We start from the raw sequence: 22,862 nt of genomic DNA on the forward strand, positions 1-22,862 counted from the left end.
TATTGAACAAAATTGGACCGATTATACTTCCCTGCGGAATGCCCATCTTAACCACCCCTCTCCTTGACTTCACTGATACTCCTTGTTCAGTAACAACAGTCTGCTGCAATCTTCCCGATGGATACGACCTCAACCTGGAGATAACAACCCCAGTTATCCCATACAGCTTCAGTTTCTTCAACAAAAGCTGATGATTTACACAGTCATAAGCCCTTGTCAGATCCAAAAATAAACCCATCATGTAGCTTTTATTCTCCAGTGCTTGTAAGATTGACTCAGTAAATTCCTGCAGAGCAGTCTGAGTTCCCCTTCCCTTCATGTAGGCATGTTGGCCCCTATAGAACATATTATTATCCAAAAAGTACTCCATCAATCTGATATTCATGCATTTCTCAAACACTTTGGAAAAACACTGCAGCAAACTTATTGATCGATAATGATCCACACCTAACCCATCTTTTATATATTATATTACATTAAAAATAAAAAAAAAGACGTAGTTTAAGCTATTTTATGTTAATACATTAATATACAAGACAAGTATCTTGAAAAAATATTTCAGAAAATAATTTTACTTTGGATTTCTCAGATTATACAAAAACAATATAGAAAATATATACAATTCAATAAATTAAATCAAATGACAGGATCAATCATCGATATTGACCATATGTCCATGAACAGTGGCAGATTGATGGTATCTTCTTCTATTAGCAAAATCTTCGTTATCTTCATTAAGTTGAGAAGATGTAACATTAAGCCCTGGATGAACTGGTGTAACAACAATTTGCTCATAGTCGTATACACGTCTTCTGGAATCAACACAATATATAAATAGAGCAATAATTTTGTGACCAAAAAAAACTAAAGAGGCTGAATTTAGGTCATTTCGGGATACTAGCTCGAATCGAAAGCTGGCAAACAAGTTTTGTTCTTTCCCATTATATATCTGTTCTGAAGCTGAAGGACCTCAGGTCGATGGCCATTTGTTGGTTTGCAGGCAATAAAGAACCGTTACTACTACTATTACTATCTGTTCTTAAACTATGCCGATATAATGTAGAACAACTCACCCCATACAACGTAGTAAGATAATTCTCAACCATTTGAAAAACCGGAACTCTGCAGCCAATCCAGGTTTAACAGCAGGATTTGCTGTACCTATGTACAACCAAACGAAGAACACAACCGTTATACAAATAATAGCGTACACCCAATTCACCAAAAACATTATTACAATTTTCAAAGCAGCCTAAAATAATTATAAAAATATAAAGGAAATACAAAATTGACATGAGAGTGCTTACACCAAATAACGATAGCCACCTATTACACAAATTAGAATACCAGTTCTTCGGTTTAGAGTGAATGTGAGTTTTAGCCATTATCAATGCCAAATCATCATTTTCTTCTGGGCTACTGGGACTTCCTGAGCCTGATTCTCCCTAAAAAATGAAACGATTCAATTTTTGTGAATGAACTTGCATAAGTTTATATTGTAAAAAAAATTAATTATAATTGTTCATATGCCAAGTTGAGCTAAGTGATGTTTGCTTCTCATTCAGTGGCCAATCAGCCTCACAATTATCAATAAATTGGGAAATAGAAAAAATCACTAATTATAAATAAATGAATTTTAATCATAATAACTTACCCTCAAAGTTTTATGTCTGGTTCTCTCAGGAAATAATATATCCAAGTCATTCTCTTCAGAGCCTAACATGGAGCTTTGAACCCTTGGTTTATGAAATCTCTGTTCTCTTTGGTGTTGTATGTCAAATGTTTGTGCAAGGGCAAAATATGCGTAATCCACACTGGCATATGTTAATAAAAATGGCATTGTCACAATAGGAGCTAATACGTTTATTTCTCCAATTAATATAAAAGCTACTGTTACAAAAGCTACAACACTCATTGCGTATAAAGGTACTTTATTTGGACCTCTCTAGAAGAAAAAGAAGGAATCGCAAAATTGAGAATTTGGTAAAATTCACTATCGCCTTACCCCAGTACCAAGGATGCTTATACTTGGTATGACATTTTCTAATGCAATAGATTGCAGGACTCTAGGTGTTCCATACATAGCACCAAGACAACTGGACATAGAAGAAACATACAGCCCTGCTAATAATAAGACACTGAAGGCTGATACTTTTGCTGCAATCAAATAGTCATTTTCCAAAAAACTTCTTTTGCATGTTGCCCCTAAAAATATCACAAATACGAGGTAGAGGAATGTGCCTGTGCTTATTGCTGCTAAAGATCCATTCGGAATGTTCGTAGAAGGTGCTTTGAGATCTCCACTCATGTTTATTCCGGAAAGTATTCCAGTTATTGTTGGAAAGAAGACACCAAAAACTATGAACCAATTATTGCTTGGACTAAAGTTAGGAAACATATTTAATTTCAAGTTGTTTGAAAGCCACCCCTCAAATCCATGTTCTGAAAAAGATAAAGAAATACTTGTTTTACTTATGGATAATTGGTTTATTATTTTCTATTTCACCAACATACCTATGTCTGTATGTACAAAGCTGCCAACCATAAAATCAAGACCTGCTAGTAACAGGATTAATAATAGAATAAATTGTAATTTTATAACCCATTTGACTCCTGCCACATTTATCACTCCTAGTAAAAGTACTGCTGCTCCTGCTATAAATCGTACAGCCCATATTGAATTTCCCAGACCTATTAGTTCAGCCATAGATTCCCCAAAACCAAGAACATTAAGGGCACATCCAACAGCCTTCGGAGTTTGAAATCAAAATAGGAGATTAAACTTCATCATATTGTTTTTAGTAATGTTATCATTTTCACTCAAATTGCATGAGATAGTAAACTAGTGAATTGTGCCAAATAATTATTTGACTTTTATTTAGTGATAACTTAAGTATTACTCACCTGTCCAAAACAATAAAGGAGTCCTAAAGACCCTCCAAATTTAGATCCAAGTACATGAGCAATCACAAAGTAAACTCCACCACTCTCGATTCTACATCTTTCACATATTCCAACAGAAGATAAAACAGTTATGAGAGCAATGAATACTAAAAACAAAATGTTATTTTTTTTTATTAATACAATGGCATGCCCGGGTACCTGTTGATAAAACCATTAGCACAGCACTCAGAACTCCTGCTTCTGCTACAATCCATCCTGATCTCAAAAAAACTATGACTCCAAATATATTTATCAAACATGATGTGAACACACCATCCCATGTACCAAATAAAACAGGTTGTGATATAAAGAAATTTGATTTCCACCAAGGCACATCACCCTAAAATGAAAAATTCCTTTGAAGTAACAGAATACTTTTTGATTATACTTCAACTACCAGAATTTTTTATGTTCACAATTTCATTTGAACTAATTCATAATTGTTTAAAAAAATGTCCCAATAGTCAAAACAGTTCAGTCAAAATGTGATATTGGAAAATTCCAGTACAATTTCAATAATACCTGTTCTTCTGCAAATAATTCATTTGCCCCAAAAGCTTGATGACCACCAGCGCTATACTCAAAATTGTTTGATAAATCTACAAATCCACTAGTATTAGCACGAACTCTTTGTGCAGTTTCTGTACCAAGTCCATATCTAGACCAATCAATGTCCTTATTTTTGTTTTTATTATTAGTCTCCATTAGAAGCAGCGTCTACAATTTACAAACTTTGCATTTTCTAAATAAGTTGAGCAAATTTTAACCCACCTTAAAACTAAAATAACAACCAAAATCTTGCTTACTTCAGTGCCAAATTTTGATTAGTTGCCTATTATCATCATTTTATCTATTCAAATTGTAAGTGTATCAAAAAGATATATTTTACATTTTGAAGTTCATAAATGTAGGTAAACACGTAGCTTGTCGTTTAACATATGGCTTTCGACGTTTGTGGGAGTTGAGATCATTGTTTCGTCATTAATTGTGATTCATCGTCTTAGGAAATCTCATTAGATCCTTTGAGCTGATTGTTTCGTCATTGCTGGGTTTAAAACTCTCTGACGGTAAAAAAAAACTGTCAAATTATATATATATATATATATATATTAATTCCAATTGTACCAAATCAAATGAAATATATGTCAACAAAACGTACGAGTAAAATAACCTCAATCATAGATTTGAAGGTTTATGAAGGTCAATCCAGGTCAATCAGTGAACCTTTGTGAATAACAGGAGGGAGCATAACACTGAAATAGAGAACCAAAAAGGTTTCCGCATAAGAAAGAACATATGTAATATAGTTTCCGTCATAGACCTGTGTTTGTTGGCATCCTGTAAATCGTGGTTCGAGGAATTCCTTCCTGTTTGTGTACGAGGAATGGGAGTCGGTTATTTTCCTCAATTTCCATCATGAATTTTATGGATTCTTCTATGTTACAATAAGTCTAATATATTTCTTACCATTCTAGGTAGATAGTTGAACACTTTAAGGCACATGTAATAAGTACCATGTTCAGTACCTGACAGTTTGTGAGGTGGAAAAAATACTCGTATATTCTCCGAGTTGAATTCACATTCCTACAACTCCGGAAATATGATTTGTTCTTGTGAAAAAATAAGTCTATAAATATATAGATATATAGTCTATAAATATATAGACCAGGCATAGTAAGAACTTTACTTTCTTTGAATACTCCACGGCAAGATTCCCTAAATTTCATGTGAAAAATTGTTCTTATAGCCAGTTTCTGAGTGAGGTGTTCTAGGAATCCAGTGATGGTCTCTTTCCATGAGGCCATATCACAAATGTGTCATACACGTATCTTCGCCATAGCTTCGGTTTCAACACATATTGGTCTAGAGCTCTTCCCTCGCAATCTTCCATATAAATGTCTGCCAGTACCGGGGACAATGGTGAACCCATGGCCATTCCGAATTCTTGTTCGCAGAAGATGTTATCACCTGGAAGTACTTGGTCTTGATACAGACTGAGAGCATATCCATAATTGCGTTTATGCTCAGTGGGGTTCGTTCGGCTAATGGTTGATCCTCCTCGAGTTTCCAATATGTGTTGAAATCGAAGCTATGGCGAAGATACGTGAAAGACACATTCGTGATATGGCCTCATGGAAAAGAGACCATCACTGGATTCCTAGAACACCTCAATAACGTAGAGGAATCCATCAAATTCATGATGGAAATTGAGGAAAATAACCGACTCCCATTCCTGGAGGTGCTCGTACACAAACAGGAAGGAATTCCTCGAACACAGAACAGTATCTTCACTTCGAGTCTAACCATAAACTCAACACCAAATTGGGAGTATCCAGATGCCTCTATGACGGAGCAACTCAAGTATGCTCTAGTCTGAACGATAAGAAAAAGGAATTCGACAAGATCACAGAAATTCTCATGAAGAACGGCTACCCCAAGAAGATACTAGAAATCGCCAGAACACCAAGGGATAGCACGGAGCCCCGACCAGAAACACGAACCGAATCAACAGAAACGATAACCACGGTCATCCCATATGTGAAAAGATTATCAGAGAAACTGAGAAGAATTGGTAACAGATACGGTGTGAGAACAACATTCCAAACTAAGAACACTGTCAAGGCTAACCTAACCAAGGTGAAACCTGACAACAAAACAACAAAAATCAAACGACCAAATATTGCGTATTCGAAATACCATGTGAGTGCGGTAGATCTTACATTGGAGAGACCAAACGCCCCCTTAACATAAGAGTCAAAGAGCACCAAAAACTAGCTAGGGGAAACAGATAAATCCAGGCTAGTCCAACATGCTTGGGAGGAAGACCATTGGATCAAATGGGATGAAGCTTCCATAATATCAAAGGAAGAAATATCAAAACGGAGGAAACTCAAAGAAGCAGCCTTCATGGCCATCACTCCGAATCCCATAAGCATGCCGTCGCTGGAGATCAAGGAAGTCTGAGCACCAATCATAAGATCTGATCTGAGGAAATTGAACCTGGTCCAGGTTGGTAGCATCAGGACACCACCAAATTAGGAAGGAGTCGAAATTCGGACGGATAACTGCGCACCCCAAAAATTCGACTAGTGCACATCCCAACAGCGCATACCGGAAATGAGGTGTAATATTGAGCTTAATCCATATAGATCACTACGTGTTTCTATAGACTAGTGGTGAGAGTGAAGGGATTGCAACCGATACGACTAAAGTTCAAACCCCGATACCCTCATACGAACTTGAAAAAAGTATGGTGCATACAAGTCCAGACAGACGACCAAGTTTGGCAAACGGTTCTTCTCAGGACCACCACCCTGAAGACGTCAGGCGAATGCTTGCCGAAACGTCGAAAACAACCAACCGCATAGATGATGGAAATAGCCCAATAAACTATCTAATAATTAGTTCATCATCAATATCTAGACAACAATTGTTCGTAACGTGTTTGTTGCTCTTCACTCTGTACATATATATGTATTTTTTCATATAGTTAGATCAAAGAATGTCTTTAGTTGTGTTAAATTTTAACTTTTATTCGACTATATTCTTGTCAATTCAATTGACAAACTACTTCAAAAACTACTTATGTCAAAAACACTGAACTGTCCCTCCTCTGATCTAACTATATGGAAAAAATACATATATGTACAGTGCATCCCATTTTGGGTGAGACAGCCAGGTTTCTCGCTTGTTATTTAAGATAGAGCCTTGCGGTTTTCACGTTCCTGTCCTACTTTTTCGTGAAGCTCAAGTTGGTCTAATCAGATTCTGCATAACTGTTTCCGTTCAAAAGATACAGGGTGATTTTGGAAATTGATACTTTTCGGACCCCTCCTTTATCTCCGAAATTATTAGAAATAATGCTGAGCTGAAAACTACGTCTGAATCAGAATTCTGCGTAGAATCCAGTGGCGTACTCAATATTTTTTTTCGGGGTATGGTTTTGAAGATTCAACACAAACCTATATTTTTTTAAATGGAACACCCTATATATCATTACTTCGTTGAATTCGTTATTTTTTTTCCTTAAAAATGATATATGATACTATGTAGGTAGGATGTTCAGAAATGTTAAAAAAAACATTAAAACGTCAAATAATGATGATTTTTTTGTAAATGGGCCATGAATTTTCTATGTTTCAATAAGAGGATTAATACTTTCGATTTTTAAAAGTAGTAGGTCATTGATGATGATGACACAAACATCCTTGTTGTTATTATGGCTACTATGCATTTGGGAGCATTGTTTTATCAAGTAGGCATTGGAGGGATAAAACCAATCTGATCTAGCTGTCATCGCTATAAATTATTGTTATCATTATTTATTCTTCTTTTCTATGGGAAATCCATTGCCCATTAACAAAAAATCATCATTATTTGATGTTTTAGTGTTTTTTTAACATTTCTGAACATCCTACCTACATAGTGTCAATATCATTTTGAAGGGAAAAAAATAACGAATTCAACGAAGTAATGATACACATGGTGTTCCATTAAAAAAAACATAAGTTTGTGTTGAATCGTCAAAACCATACCCCGAAAAAAAATATTGAGTACGCCACTGGATTCTACGCAGAATTCTGATTCAGACGTAGTTTTTACCTCAGCATTATTTCTAATAACTTCGGAGATAAAGAAGGGGTCCGAAAAGTATCAATTTCCAAAATCACCCTGTATCTTTTGAACGGAAACAGTTATGCAGAATCTGATAAGACCAACTTGAGTTTCACAAAAAAATAGGACAGGAACGTGAAAACCGCAAGGCTCTATCTTAAATAACAAGCGAGAAACCTGGCTGTCTCACCCAAAATGGGATGCACTGTACAGAGTGAAGAGCAATATTTTCTCCCCTCGGTGAAGAAGTTTCAGCTTCTCTCACTCTAGCCATCTTCCATCTCGATTCTGCACAACTTTGCAACCGGGCACTTGAATACTCCGTTACTAGTTCTGACTCGCACTACTCGAACTCGTCCATCAGGGCCTGGATAAAGTGTCTCTACTCTTCCTAACTTCCACTGTCTTCTTGGACAATTTTCTTCAACAATGATGACTATGTCATTGATATTCAGCTGCTTTCCGTCATTATTCCATTTTGTTCTTTTAGTTAAACTAAGCAGGTATTCTTTGGTCCACCGTTTCCAAAAACAATCGACTATTTTCTGTGATTTGGCCCACTCTTTCCTGAAGTCTTTCATTTTTGAAAAATTAGTGATATAATTAGATGATCCTAGTAAAAAATGATTTGGGGTCAGGGACTCTAAATCATTTGGGTCTGTTGAAACTTTTGTTAATGGTCTCTTATTTATGATATTTTCACACTCGGCAAATATTGTCAGCATAGGTTCATCTTTAAGAACTTGTCCATTCAAAATGGTGTAGAATGCTTTTATCACGGACTGCACCATGCATTCCCAGACACCACCCATGTGTGGTGACGCTGGTGCCAAAAATTTCCAGTCGATACCTTCCTGTGTGAAGGCGTCAGTGATTCTTGCCTGGTCAATATCTCCGAGTGCTCTCTTCAGCTCTTCTGCTGCACCCCGAAAATTCGTTCCATTGTCGGAATATATCTCTTTCGGCTGTCCTCTTCTAGCTATCATTCTCCGAATAGCTAAAATAGCTGAATCTGTGGTGAGTGAATGCGCTACCTCGAGGAGGACAGCTCTTATAGTGAGGCAGGTAAAAATCACTCCCCATCTCTTCTCTCTTCGTCGTCCTATGGAAACCAATAACGCTCCAAAATAGTCCATTCCTATGAACGTGAATGGTCTGATATTTGGTGTCAAACGTGTTACAGGAAGCTGTTCCATTTTTGGAATAATTGGTTTTGATTTGGTGATTCTGCATTTCTGACATCACTTGAACGCCGACTTCACCGCACTTCTTCCATCAATTATCCAGAAGCGTTGCCTTACATCGTTTAAAATGGCTTCCACTCCTTGGTGAGCGAAATTTTCATGTTAATTTTGGAGGAGTAGTCGCGTGAATTGGTGTTTTTTGGGGAGTATTATGGGTTGATTGGCAGAAATTGACATCTCAGGAGCTAGGTTTGTCCGTCCACTCAGGAGTAATATTCCTCTTTCGTCAAGGATTGGTGAGAGGTTTTTCAGACGACTTTTATTTGACTATGGTTTTCCTTTAGCAATACATCTTATGTCTTCCCCAAAACTCTCCTGCTGGCACCGTTTGATCCAAAGGGTTTCAGATTTTTGAATCTCGAAAACTTCCAACTGCCCAAGAAAAACTCTGTTGCTTCTTCTCAGTCTGTCCAGAAGAATATACGAATCTCAACATCCAAGCAGTAACGCGTATCAACCGAGTCCATTTTGAAAATCGGTTGATGTCAGGCAGATATGATTCTTCTTCTGTAGTAACTGCTGTTATTTCAATTTCTCCATATGGAAGATCTTCCAAATTCACAATATTCTTCTTAGGCCATAAAGTTTTGTCCAATTCATACAAGAAATCAGGACCTTTAAACCAACTTGCGTAGGTCGTCTTATTGCCGTCGTCTTTGTTGTAGGTTCTGGTGGCAATATCGGCCGAATTCAACTTTGAGGGAATCCAATTCCAGTTGTTGATGTTTGTTAATTCTTGGATCTCTCCAATGCGGTGACTTTCGAACTGTCCCAATTTGCTTCCATCACCTTTGATCCAACAAAGTACCGTAGTAGAGTCTGACCATAAAAATACTTCATCAATTTTCATCTCCAAAGTGTCCTTGATTGTTTTCGCGAGCCTGCTTCCCATCACCGCAGCCTGCAACTCCAAACGTGGAATAGAAATGGGTTTTGTTGGAGCTACTCTCGCTCGGGCCATAACAAGAGTTGCATCTATTTCGTCTTTAGTCAAAACTCGTAGATAGGATGCTACTGCGTATGCTTTCTTGCTAGCGTCGCAAAAGACGTGCAGTTCTGTCTTATTAGCTTCAGAAATATTCACAGAATGACATCTTGGGATGGAAATGTTTTCTATTTGTCTCAAATCGCTTTGCCAAAGTTTCCACGTGTGATATAGGTCCTCGTCTATTCTATTGTCCCATCCAATCCCAGATCGCCATATGTCTTGTATGAGAATACGTCCTTTTATTGTGAAATTCACAATGAGTCCTAAAGGGTCGAATATTGAAATTACCGTCTTCAAAATTTGTCGCTTGGTTGGTCTACTATCTCTTAATTTATCTTCGAATTTTGAAATTCTGAAACAAAATAGATCCAATTTGAATCCCACGAAAGGCCAAGTACTCTTTGCATTGTCGAATTCGAATCCACACAGAAGTCCTTGAATACTGAATCATCTTGATGACAGTTTTTCTATGACTTCTCCCGAATTGCATATCCAGTTGACAAGCTCAAATCCTCCTGATTTTTGAACCCGTGATACTTCGGAGATTGTTTCCAAGGCTTCTTCTACAGTCAAGATAGTCGTCTACATAGTCTCTGGGAGCTTTGGTCTTCCTTTCTTACCATAACTTGATGGAACATTTCTCTGACATCACTGCAGAATTCAATTTTCCTTTGTCGAAATTTAATCAATACCTCCACAAATGATTGTAGCAAGTCTGGACCAGATAGTAAATTATCATTCAGACTGGTTCCGTTCGATTTTGAGGCGGCATCAAAGACTAAACGGAGTTTCTTTGGCTTATTGGGGTTAATTACTCCGAAATGCGGCAAATACCAGCATCGAGGACCTTCTTCATTGGATTCTACAGGAATCAACTTCCTTGCATATCCTTTCTCGACTTAGCTTGTTATTTTCTCAGAGTATCGCTTCCAAAAGTCCCTATCCTTCTGTATTTGTTTCTCCACGCATCTCAGTCGCTGAATGGCAATTGTTTTGCTCTCTGGGAGATGGATGTTGTCTTCCTTCCACAGCAGCCCTATCTCGAATCTGTTTCCTACACGTCTGATTGTATTTCTCATTATCTCCATAGCCCACTTTTCTGCTTTATTCACGTTCGTTTTCATTGGAACTACTCCAAAGGCATCTGTGGTAAAGGAATGTTTCACCATTTCATAGAGTGAATCGTCGGACATTCCAGAACTGCAGATGTGGAAGGAATATGCCTGTTTTTCTTGTCTGATACAGTTTCCTCCGTGAAGTATCCACCCCAGATTAGTTTTTGTCGCAATGGGAAGATTTTCGGTGCTTTGAATGACTATTCTGGCTACAGTGAGGCGTACATTGGTTTGACCCAATAAAATCATAGGACGTTCTCCTAATTCGTGGAAGGAAATTCCTGACAAATAAGAATACCTTTCCCAATCGGATTTTCGAATCTTTTGAATGGGGAGAGCTAAATTTTGTACTGTTCTGACATTTTTCATACTGAAAATCTTAGCTCCGTCGAATACTCCCGATATCTCAATATTTAAACAACTTGAATCTTCATGGCGGGAGGCTAAATTGTTAGTCCATTGGATGCAAAGCGGTTGAGGTATGCCATTCAGTCCCAATCTGTTAGCTATTGACTTGTCTACGAGAGTCACAGAAGAAGCTTCGTCACATAAAGCTACGGTCTCCAAAACAGTGTTGTTTGTAAGTTAATGAGACTTTACATCATGGGCGCCCGCAGAAATGTTTCTCAGGGGAGTCAAAATGAAAATTATTGAAAAACGTAAAGGCGTCCATGATTGTCATTGAAAACCGGAAATTTGTTGTGAATCCATTTCTTTCCTTTTTTCCAATCCCTTTGGATTGAGGAAGTAATATTGAGGGTGTTGTGAAAAATGAGGCAATCAAAATCTCAGGGGGCGGCCATGACCCCCCTGTGGGCGCCCATGCTTTACATATTGAACAGTTATTAAATTTAGTTTAGTTAAGTTTAGTTAAATATCGAAAAAAAACAAATTTATTTAGAAAAAAGTGCAAATGGTAAATGGAAAAATGATGAGATCATAAAAAAACTATTAATTTCAGGGATAAACTCAAGTTTATTGGCAAGTTGGACCCCATTCTTTTCTCCTTTTTACTTTTTTAGGAAATCTGGAATAAAGATAAATATTAACGTGGTGAAATTAAAATTAAAATATTGTCTACAGAGTGTTGTTTAATTTTAATGTTTTCTCATAATCTCACATTCAGGCTGGACATCGCGTTATTCCCTACTTGCTGACATTCGTTATTGAAAATGAAGTTTCTACCCACTACGACATGGCATAAGGAAACTGGACAGCGTTGCCAGGCCGACAAGCCGAAAATATCGTACCGCGTGTTCAAAATTATCGTACATTATCGTACATATTATCGTAATCCACTGATTTTTATCGTACACATTCGAAATAAAGAAAATTTTTGCGAGAATATGATGATTTGTGGACAAGGATGAAAAAACAAGCAATATATCGAATAAGTAATATATTTTTTATTTAAACAAAACGGTAAATGAATAATTAATTAATTATTAGGCAAGATCAGACAACCTGCATTATCATATTCACAGACTGTCGGTGACGGAAAAACATCCATCTTATAATTCTAATATGTACATAAGATTGTACAATGAACTTGCAAAAAATTAAAAAATTAACAATTGAACATTTGCTCCCATAACCACATATAAAATAATATGAATCTAAATAATTGAATTGATTGGAAATACAGAGATATATCTTCGTAAAAATTCTCTATAAAATGAATGTCATCAAAAAAAACGATTTTCTTATATGAAATGAATATATTCAAATCTGAAATATTCAGCCACACAAATTTGTCAATGAAATTCCAGTTACAACAATTGTTTTTCAATAAACAGAATATCAAATGAGAGATAATGGTAATTGGTATATTTTCAACTGAATTTTGAACACCATCTGTTTTTAATGAGGACCCTTCGTCCCTCCGGAGTTCGGATATTCCATGATTCTTTGTATTTATTTTCAGCCAACAGTCACCAAAGAAGTTTTATGATTTTATTATGTTTAAGTAGGTTCGTTCTCCTAGATTCACGTAGAACGTAGAACCCCAATGAACAATGAATTGATTCATCGGAACATTCTTGAGTCTAGACATTCCCAACCGTCTCGGTTAGATTTTTTAAAACTACTTAAATCTATCAAATGATATCTTCCTACTAAAAACTTCCTGAAAATGCAATAATCTACTGAAAAATTGGATATCTACCAAATCTGGTCATACTGAGTTTCATTATATTTTGAGTATATCTATGGACACTTTAGCTCAAATGATAGGTACACTGAAATTATCGTACAAAACGCTATTATCGTACATGCGGTATCGTACATAGTATTGAGCAGCAAATTATCGTACAAAACGATAATTATCGTACGAACGGCAACCCTGAAACTGGAGTCGGCCATATGCGGAAACCATAGACAAAAGATGAGAACTAGTTTATCTATGGCGGAAACCTTTTTGGTCTTATAGGCGAATCAACTAGCGCGTTCGGCAATTCCCGATTCAAGGGTAGGCAGCGCCTTCTTCAGCATGCTTTTTCGGCTAAAGGTAAGATATTGTAAACAAAAATATTTTGAGTGTTATTTGTGAAGAAGAAATATGATGGACAAAGAAAATAGTGTATTCCTCAGTTTAACTGAATTCATTCTAATTTAAGAATAATCCTCCATTATCTAAAAAACAAACAAAAAAAATATATTGAGAAAATGTTACACCATATTTGTAATGAATAATTGAAAAATTAATATATTTTTTGAAATAAAATTACAGTTATTCTATTTCCATTATATATATATATATATATATATATATATATATATATATATATACAGGGTGAGTCTTTGACTTGTACATATATTTTAACCCAAGATTCATGAGGTCAAAAGAAACACTTTTTTCCTTTACCATTTTTTCCGATTCGGCCCGGTTAAAAAGATACAGGCTGTTGAAAATCGTAAGAAAAATGTGATTTTCGGCTATATCTCGGAAATGGTTGTATCGAAGGAAATGATTTTTGAAATATAGCTTTTTTTTGATGTGATACATCTTCTCCGAACACCAGATTCCATACACATTCTTCTGTTTCTTTGTTATGAACATAACATACCATAAAAATACCAGAAATTCGAAGAAACCAACTCTCAATAGTAATTTGAACGTTCATTGAAGAATATTTGGCTAATTTGAAAAATAAAAGTATTCTTCATATTTTCTCGTACAAAGCGCCGTTTTCGAATAACTTGATCTTAAAAAAAAAAAATTATCTGTGAAATTCAAAAAATTGGGTACTTTGGCTGAATGCAACTCTGTTCTATTGTGGAAAAAAAAACCACAGAAATGAATATTTACTATGAAGTCATGTCTCAGATTTAAGAATTGAAGTACTAGCCAACTTAGTTTGAAAATGAAGTTATTTGAATAAGCTCACCTCAACTCCTTGATTTGATTAAAAATCACTGAGCTTTGGCACAGCTCTGATAATAAGAAGATACTTCACTAAAATCAACATTCTTTTTGAAAAGTCCAGATTATTCATAAAACCCATGTTTAAAAAAGTTTTCACAAAATAGTCCCATTATAATGACAACAATCAATATCCCACTAAAGACTGCTGCTATCGAACAATACTGTATTCTTCTTCGGCTCATTCAAACTTACATCGAAACATACCACTAGGACTAGGTACATACTAGACAAATTTTCATGTGATTGAGATTGAATACTTTTATTCTTTTGCTATTCCATAAATTCATCCTAAGAGCTTATGATTGACATACTTCCAAGAGGGCCATAATTGTTTTAATGTGAAAACAAATTAGGTGAGTTGAAAGAAACCAAATATTCTATTGTGGATATTTACATTGAATACTTCTCATTTATTTTCAATGCCAAAATCAAGATGAATTAAGTAGTAAAGTTGGCTATAATGTAGGTACACATTAACAACAAATTTGATTACAAGTGGAGTCTAACATTTTCCATTGATTACAGAGCCAGAATATTTTACATATTTCCATATTTTCATACTGATGGCTTCAAAAATATTGATGCATTTCAATATTTTTATGAGATAGTTGGAACAAATCAAATGCTTCATTTCATAACAAATATCTTATAACAATAACAGTGGAATCTTTAATGAGAATTTTAGGTTAGAACATAGAACTGCTGTGTTTATATTTGGCATCACTCGAAATTTGAAATTCAAACTTAAAACCACAGATTACTATAGTCTGTGTTAGATCTTTCATAGATGAATATTATTTATTTGAGATTTTAAGGTTAATTCTTGCACGAAAAATAAACAACGATATCATATAAATGAAATATAATGAATGAATGGATATGAGTATCAGAGCTAATATGGGTGGTAGCGAGCTCAATTCGTTATAATTATCGAAAATGAAATAGAAATCAAGAGAAGAATATTTAATCTTTAGCGTCAACGAAATTGGAATAACTCATTTATTTGATTATAAACACTACTTTGTTCAACAAATGGAATGTTAAACGTGAGTTTATGATGGTTTTTCTAATTTAGTAGCTTATTTCCAAGGTTCAAGAGGTATATCTTATGCTTGAGAAAACTTCAGTGTTCCGGTTTTCAGGGGTGAATTAGCTCATTTTGAAAATTTAAAATGGCTATATCTTTTTAACAGGGCCGAATCAGAAAAAATGGTAAAGGAAAAAAGTGTTTCTTTTGACCTCAAGAACCTTCGGTTAAAATATATGTACAAGTCAAAGACTCACCCTGTATATATATATATATATATATATATATATATATAATAGAAATAGAATAACTGTAATTTTATTTCAAAAAATATATTAATTTTTCAATTATTCATATATATATATATATATCAACAATTTTAATTCCCAATATACAACAATAGTTATAAGTATGATAAGGGGTGTGGGAAAATTGATAAGTGTTATAATTTCACTCTTCTTTATTTCATTTAGTCGACGTTTCGATCCCGATGGGGACCTTCTTCAGGACTCTACAATAGCAATAGAAAACAGTCAAAAACATGGCAATCACAAAACATGTAAAAATAGTACATACCGAAATACAGAGTTGTAAAGATCTTATTTGAACACAAATCAATAGCTCTCAAGAAAGCAATGAACAAGAACATCAACAAATTTAGCGAAAAAAGATCTGATATTTCGTTAGCACAAGAGTAGAAATCAATTATCATATGTAAATAAGGTAAACAGAAAAATCAACAAAATGAGAGGTTGTCAAAAATGTTGTCAACCAGACTTGCCACACATAAAGAAGAGTGAAATTATAACACTTATCAATTTTCCCACACCCCTTATCATACTTATAACTATTATATATATATATATATATATATATAAATAACAACTGTTTCGCTACACAGAAGCTTTAGATTTAACATCTATATTGGTACTCAAAATAAAGGCAAAATACAAAAATATTCAGAAATTATCTTCAGAAAGAATGGGGCTGGATAGGTTTACAATCGCACAACATATAATCATTATTTCTTCTATTTTAGGAACCAGGTTCCACGGTAAAACATTACTCAAAATTTTTATTCTCTGGTTCACACGTTTGATATGGACTCTTACTCTAGCTATGAATATATTTTGTTCAACCTCCTGAAGAGACACTTGTTTTCTGTTTCGCATGAATGGTGGGCGAATCAGTTTTATTCCGTTTTCTGGAAAAATTTCATCAATTAGAAAACTTCGATCCACATAATGGCATCCTCATTAGGCTTCAGGGAGGATATGAGACCACTCTGCTCAAAAATTATTTTGTCAGATGCTCTTCCACCATAAGCTTCACTGACAAAACTGATCAATCCTGCAGGCGTCACGGCCACCATGAATTTTACAGTGTTATTCCCTTTATAGTTAGAATAACATCTTACTCTACAACACAGGCATTTAGTTCTCTGAACAGAGATTTCTGTACAATCAAGAATGACTCTCACATCAGTAAATTGCTCAAAGTGTTGCGGCAAATTATTACGAATTTCCTCAATAGGTGGAAGATAGCTCGCAGGTTTCAATACTGTCGCTAACACAGTTTGTTAGGGTTCTGATACCATGTAAGGGTGGATTGACAAATACAGGTATTTTGTACAGTTTAATCGTTGATTTAACAAACTTGGAAACACAAATCTAAAACAAAATGGAGGTTAGGTTTGCTGCTTAAGGTTGGACGCTGTTATCTATTCGTGTCTGACAGAACTGGCATCTCCACCTTTAGCGGCCATATTACTTTTCTAGCTGCGCATGCGCACTAGACGAATCATATTAGTTGTCAGCAGGTTGTTTTATAGAAGTGGACTGGCGCCAAATATATTTGGCCAGCAGTTCTTACTTCAACACCCCCTCCCAAACTGAGGAACTGACAACTAGTCAACAGATAAGACATATACAGATAAGTTCCAACCAACTGACTTCAATAGTTAAAATAGAATATATACAGTACAATAAATACAAATAATAGTTAATATTTCATTTGAGTTTATATAAATCAAGCCTTAAAACTAAATCAACAGGATTGTCAGTGGAACTGTAGAGGCTGTTACTGTAGGCAATCGAATAGGGTTCCTTATAGCGAACCAACTTTCCTGAATATTTTGTATGGTATCAATACATTGTTTCCAGGGACCGGAGACCCTTCCAACAAGTGATATTATACCACCAGATCAACATATACATATAACAGATACATATTAAGTTCCTTCATATAGAACTAACTTGATTAATTCATCACACACATACGTGTCCGAATTTTTTGCTTTCGCATCTATCATTACCAGGGACCGGAGACCCTTCAAATCAAGACACTAGTGTTTATTTATTTATTTATTTATTTATTTATTTATATACGGACAAGCCATTTTACATATTAAAAAATGAACCATGAAAAAAAACTCACAATCAAGTGAAAAAACAAAATTAATGAAAATTATTAAGTGATCTGAAATAATTCTTCAGTTGAAATAATGATACATTGAAAAGATCAACCTCCACCGAATCAGCAGCCCTCAATGCTCTATCGAGAGGATTGTTCATTCCGTAATTGGTTCTACTAAATTTTATATTGAATTGTTCCCAGGTCCTGAAATTCCTTTGAGGAACGTTTAAATTTATCCTTTGAAGAAGGAAAGGGCTGTCGATGAAATTATGCAAAATTTTGTATACAAGCATAATATCAAAATTATGTCTTCTGGCTTCAAGAGATATAAGGCATAATTTTTCTCGAATCTCATCATAACGGATAGCATCAGAGGTTAATCCCCATTTGTATCCTATCCACTTCAAAAATTTGTTCTGTACCCTCTCAACGGCCTGTATATGTATCGCATAATGAGGTGACCATACTATACATGAATATTCTAAGATGCTCCTCACATAAGCTATATAAATTGTTTTTATGGAGGAGACACTAAAGTCCTGCATATGTCTTTTGATGAAGCCAAGCATTCTAAAAGCTCTCGATGTAATATTAATTATATGCTCTGTGAAACTCAAACCAGCATCCAGCAACACTCCAAGATCCCTCACCGTGTTGACCGATTTCAATAGACACGAGTCTACTGAATAATCGAATAAGATCGTCGAATTAGTCCGAAAAAATCGCATTATATGACATTTATTCACATTAATCTCCAACTGATTATGTACACACCATTTAATAACGTCTTCTATATCTCTCTGAAGTAACAAGCAATCATTCAGGGATCTTATAAGACGAAAGAGTTTCATGTCATCTGCGAACAGTAGAAAGTGACAGAATCTTATGACACTTTTTATGTCATTGATAAAGCACAAAAATAAAATTGGAGACAAGGGTGATCCTTGTGGGACTCCTGAACTAACTTCAATACCCCCGGACAGAGTATCAGAAATCTTTATGAACTGTGTCAACCCAATCAAACGATCTGAAATCCACTCGAGTAAGGGTGGTCGAAAGCCTAATGCTTTGAGTTTAATAATAAGTAGCCAGTGAGGCAACCTATCAAAAGCCTTAGCAAAGTCTGTATAAACTGCATCGACCTGTGATCTCTCGCTAAACGCTGATAGGATCAAGTCTGTGAAATATAACAGATTTGTTGTTACAGATCTTCCGGCAATAAATCCGTGTTGCTCCTCAATTAAAATATTTTTAAGTAAGGGTGTAATTTTATTAGTTATTAATGTATCCAAAATTTTTGGAATATAGGAACTTTTCGTTACTGGTCTGTAATTTCCCACGTCACTAATATTGCCTGACTTGAATACCGGAGTAACATAACTCGATTTCCATTTATTTGGATATTTACCTGAACTTACAGATAAGTTAAATAAGAAAACCAAAGGTCCTAATAAAACGTGTCTGCACTTCTTCAGAAACAGTGCGGAAATCCGATCGGGACCAGTATCACTCTTATCTGATAGATTGCCGAGAACATTCAGAACCTCAGTTTCAGAGAAATGACAATCATGAATATCGACGGTGTCCTCGTAATGAATTACTCGGGATTCATCAGGTTTTGATTTTCTATATATTTCAGAAAAGTATTTCCTAAAAAGTTCGGAAATGCCCGCATCATCGTTAGCAGTTTCATCACGTAAATACATGGATTTGGGAAATCCTTTCTGTGTCTTTTTGTCATTTATAAATTTCCAGAAATATTCGGGGTTAGAGGAAACTTCCAGTTCAACCGACTCAACATATTTTCTATAACATCTATCAGTTTCAACCTTACATTTTTCCCTCATACTTGCAAACAACAAATAATCATCTAAACTACCGGTTTGTTTATATTTTTTGTGAATCTGTTTTTTTTCAGATATCATTTTTCTCAGCTCACAGGAAAACCAGCAAGGAAAAGTAAAAATCTTTTTAACCTTTTCAGGAACGTACAACTTTATAGCATTTAAGACAATTTCGTAAAACCTCTCGGTACAACCCTCGATATCCTGGTATGTGTTCAAGGTTGACCAGTCAGCCTCCTCTAAATATAATATAATATTTTCATAATTGGCATTCTTAAAATCATAGAAAGTATTCACTGACCTTGAAACCGCCACAGATGCCTCACTTAAAACAGCGAAATATAAGGCTGGATGATGTAAATCGCATGGTAAAATAATATCGTTCGCTTCTTCTATTTTGACAGCAGACTGTGGTGCAAATATGAGATCTAGAAAAACATCATTAACATTTTTTACGTGATTCATCTGATATAGTTCCAAAGTAGCCATAGTTGACCCAAGGATATCCTGATTAGAGGAACTCCCGCCAACACACAACATATTCGGACCCCAACTAGCCCCAGGTATATTGTAGTCCCCACAACAGATAAATTGGGAAGAAGGGTACAGTTCTATAATTCTCTCAAGATCTTCGCAGTGTGTAACATAGTGAGATGCTGCTGTATTCGGTGGGATATATACATTAGTAAACAAAAAACATTTCGATGCGATATTAATCATTACAAACAACTGCTCAATGTTGGAGCTTCCAAGAAATATTTGCCGGGAAGAAAAATGCCTTTTTACAGCTATCAAGACCCCACCACCTCTTTGTTTGACATTATTTGTTTCCTCTCTATCTTTTCTATAAATGATGTATTCGTTAAGACCAAGTTCGGCATTATTAAAACTAGAGTTTAACCACGTTTCTGTGAGCAATATTACATCGAAATTAACATTTGACACTGAATTAGCAAATTTGATCATTTTCGTTCTTAAACCTCTTACATTCTGGTAATAACAATGGATCTTAAAATTACCTGCTTGAATCTTATGAGTAGATGATTTATGGGACATTTGCTCTTCTTTCCATGCGAAATGGTCGAATCAGTGTTCCCTCCGGCCAATGTTCAGCTGCAAGCAGTACTGCAAGGTCCAAATCTCTACTCCCCAGCTTGAAAGACTTCTTTGCACGCTTAGATTTGAGATCAAAACACAGAATATCCTTTTCTGGCCATATTTCATTGGCATACGCTATGATGTTCTCAGCGGTTGTAGTAACATTCAGGCCTCCCACCCAAATCCAATTTCTTCCTTTTGGTGCCGGTTGGATCAATGAACTGGGTTGAGACGTACCTTTTTTGGTCATTACGGAACGTTTATTATGATGCTCTGGGTTTTTATTATGATTTGTCCCAGTCAGAGGTTTGACCTTAGAATTAGCATTGGATTTTTCAGCTGGCCTAGTAGATTTCTGGTCACTCCCCTTATCCAGCTTGACCGATGTGGTCTTTACTCTGTTCTTCGACAAGCTGTTTACTTCTGGCACTTTCTTTTTAGGTTCTAGAGGTGGCACATCTCTTTCTATGTGCTCAACCAATACAACATCTTCTTCCCCTAATGTCTTACGTTTCTCGTCTGAAGTTAGTAGCCGAACCAAATCGATGTTGCTTTCCTTCAAAACACGGACTTCTGTCCGTAACTCAGATATTTCAGTAGCAAATTTTTGAAACATCGATTCTGTTGCCCTGGATATCAAATTCTCCAGATCTGCAATAAGGGCTTGATTGTCGACTTTTTGAGATGGTCCCGATAATTTGGAATCAACGACCAGAATACAAGTATCGCAGTAAAACCTCAAATTTCTGGACTCCGACAATGTTTTCACCACCGGATCTTTGATACGCAAACACTGTACATGCGATTGGGACGAGCACAATTCGCATTTTATGAACTTATTGTTAACGATGAAATTATCTTTACAGATCGGGCAACTCCGATCACAATAATTATTTGCCGACGACATGATATTGCAGCAGGTGGCCCCCTTTAGACAACAAACTCTCCTGTTATCTGAGAGATAAACATCTGGTAACTTTCCTATTGTAACAATGGAAATTGTTTCACCGGTTCAGAAATATAGTGTTAATTTTCTAATTTTCTCCTCAATATTTTAGGGGAACAACTGGTGAATCACTAGTACTATGTAAATAATTTAAAACTGTGAAATTTCGTGTTTATGAAAGTATGTAACCAGGGACCGGAGACCCTTCTACATGACTTTGAATAAACACTTAACATATAAACATATTTATTAGAGTAATTTCCAGGAACCGAAGAACCTTTCAATAAAACTCCGACATATACACAACAGATTTTTAGTATTGTCTTAAGCATGTTTCCAGGAACCGAAGAACCTTTCCACACAGACACATATTCAACAGATTTTTAGTATTGTCATAGCATGTTTCCAGGAACCGAAGAACCTTTCCACACAGACACATATTCAACAGATTTTTAGTATTGTCATAGCATGTTTCCAGGAACCGAAGAACCTTTCCACACAAACAAATACTCAACAGATTTTTAGTATTGTCAAAGCATGTTTCCAGGAACCGAAGAACCTTTCCACACAGACACATATTCAACAGATTTTTAGTATTGTCATAGCATGTTTCCAGGAACCGAAGAACCTTTCCACACAGACACATATTCAACAGATTTTTAGTATTGTCATAGCATGTTTCCAGGCACCGAAGAACCTTTCCACACAGACAAATACTTAACAGACATTATAGTATTATCCGAGTATATTAAACAATACATGGATAAACAACAGATAACTGAAAAAAAAAAGTGAACATATTGGGTTATTTGTATACAAATCAACTGAAAAATCAAGCCTCATAGAATACAAGGTGATTACGAAATTTACTTAGCTTTGCTGCACTTAAAGGTTTTGTAAGAATGTCAGCAATCTGATCATTGGTATCAATCTTCACAATATTATAATTTTCTTGTCACTTACATGTTGACGAATTAATAAATATTTACGTGCAATGTATTTTAAACGACTTTTACTTGTACCTGCAAGATAGTTTTGTCTTGTCATTGTCTTCATATATATCAACAGGAAATGAACTGATACCCACAGTTTCTACCAATAACTGTGCTAAAAATAGAACTTCATTAGTAGCATGAGTAAGTGCAATAAATTCTGCTTCTGCTGAACTTTGTGCTAATGTTGATTGAAGTTTTGAGCACCATAC

At 35.5% G+C, this 22,862-nt stretch overlaps 1 protein-coding gene across 5 annotated transcripts; it reads right to left on the bottom strand.

The window, feature by feature from the left end:
* Positions 1 to 496: 496 nt before the first annotated feature.
* Positions 497 to 4,122, bottom strand: LOC123686346 (solute carrier family 12 member 8). 5 transcript variants are annotated; one of them, XM_045626407.1, is made up of 11 exons: positions 4,103 to 4,122; positions 3,715 to 4,004; positions 3,466 to 3,660; positions 3,103 to 3,283; positions 2,905 to 3,050; positions 2,515 to 2,749; positions 2,006 to 2,442; positions 1,655 to 1,945; positions 1,308 to 1,445; positions 1,074 to 1,252; positions 497 to 812 (listed from the first exon to the last, which is right to left on the bottom strand). In XM_045626407.1, the coding sequence occupies exons 3-11, from the start codon at positions 3,646 to 3,648 to the stop codon at positions 650 to 652; spliced, it is 1,953 nt and encodes a 650-aa protein (XP_045482363.1). In that variant the 5' UTR covers positions 3,649 to 3,660; positions 3,715 to 4,004; positions 4,103 to 4,122; the 3' UTR covers positions 497 to 649. The 5 variants fall into 5 exon arrangements, with proteins under 5 accessions (XP_045482363.1, XP_045482361.1, XP_045482365.1 ...); XM_045626405.1 differs by having other exon boundaries at positions 3,715 to 4,113; XM_045626409.1 differs by lacking the exon at positions 4,103 to 4,122 and having other exon boundaries at positions 497 to 809; positions 3,715 to 4,050.
* Between the last annotated feature and the right edge of the window lie 18,740 nt (positions 4,123 to 22,862).

The sequence above is a fragment of the Harmonia axyridis genome, chromosome X (assembly GCF_914767665.1).
Source record: "Harmonia axyridis chromosome X, icHarAxyr1.1, whole genome shotgun sequence".
Lineage (NCBI taxonomy): Eukaryota > Metazoa > Arthropoda > Insecta > Coleoptera > Coccinellidae > Harmonia > Harmonia axyridis.

Bases quoted from the DNA above. Each gene is read 5' to 3' on its own strand.
- LOC123686346 (XM_045626407.1), bottom strand. From the start codon at position 3,648: ATGGAGACTAATAATAAAAACAAAAATAAGGACATTGATTGGTCTAGA. The intron at 1,446-1,654 runs GTAAGTTATTAT...TTCATTTTTTAG, and splicing joins CCAGACATAAAACTTTGAGG to GGAGAATCAGGCTCAGGAAG. The intron at 1,253-1,307 runs GTAAGCACTCTC...TAATTATTTTAG, and splicing joins GGTGGCTATCGTTATTTGGT to GCTGCTTTGAAAATTGTAAT.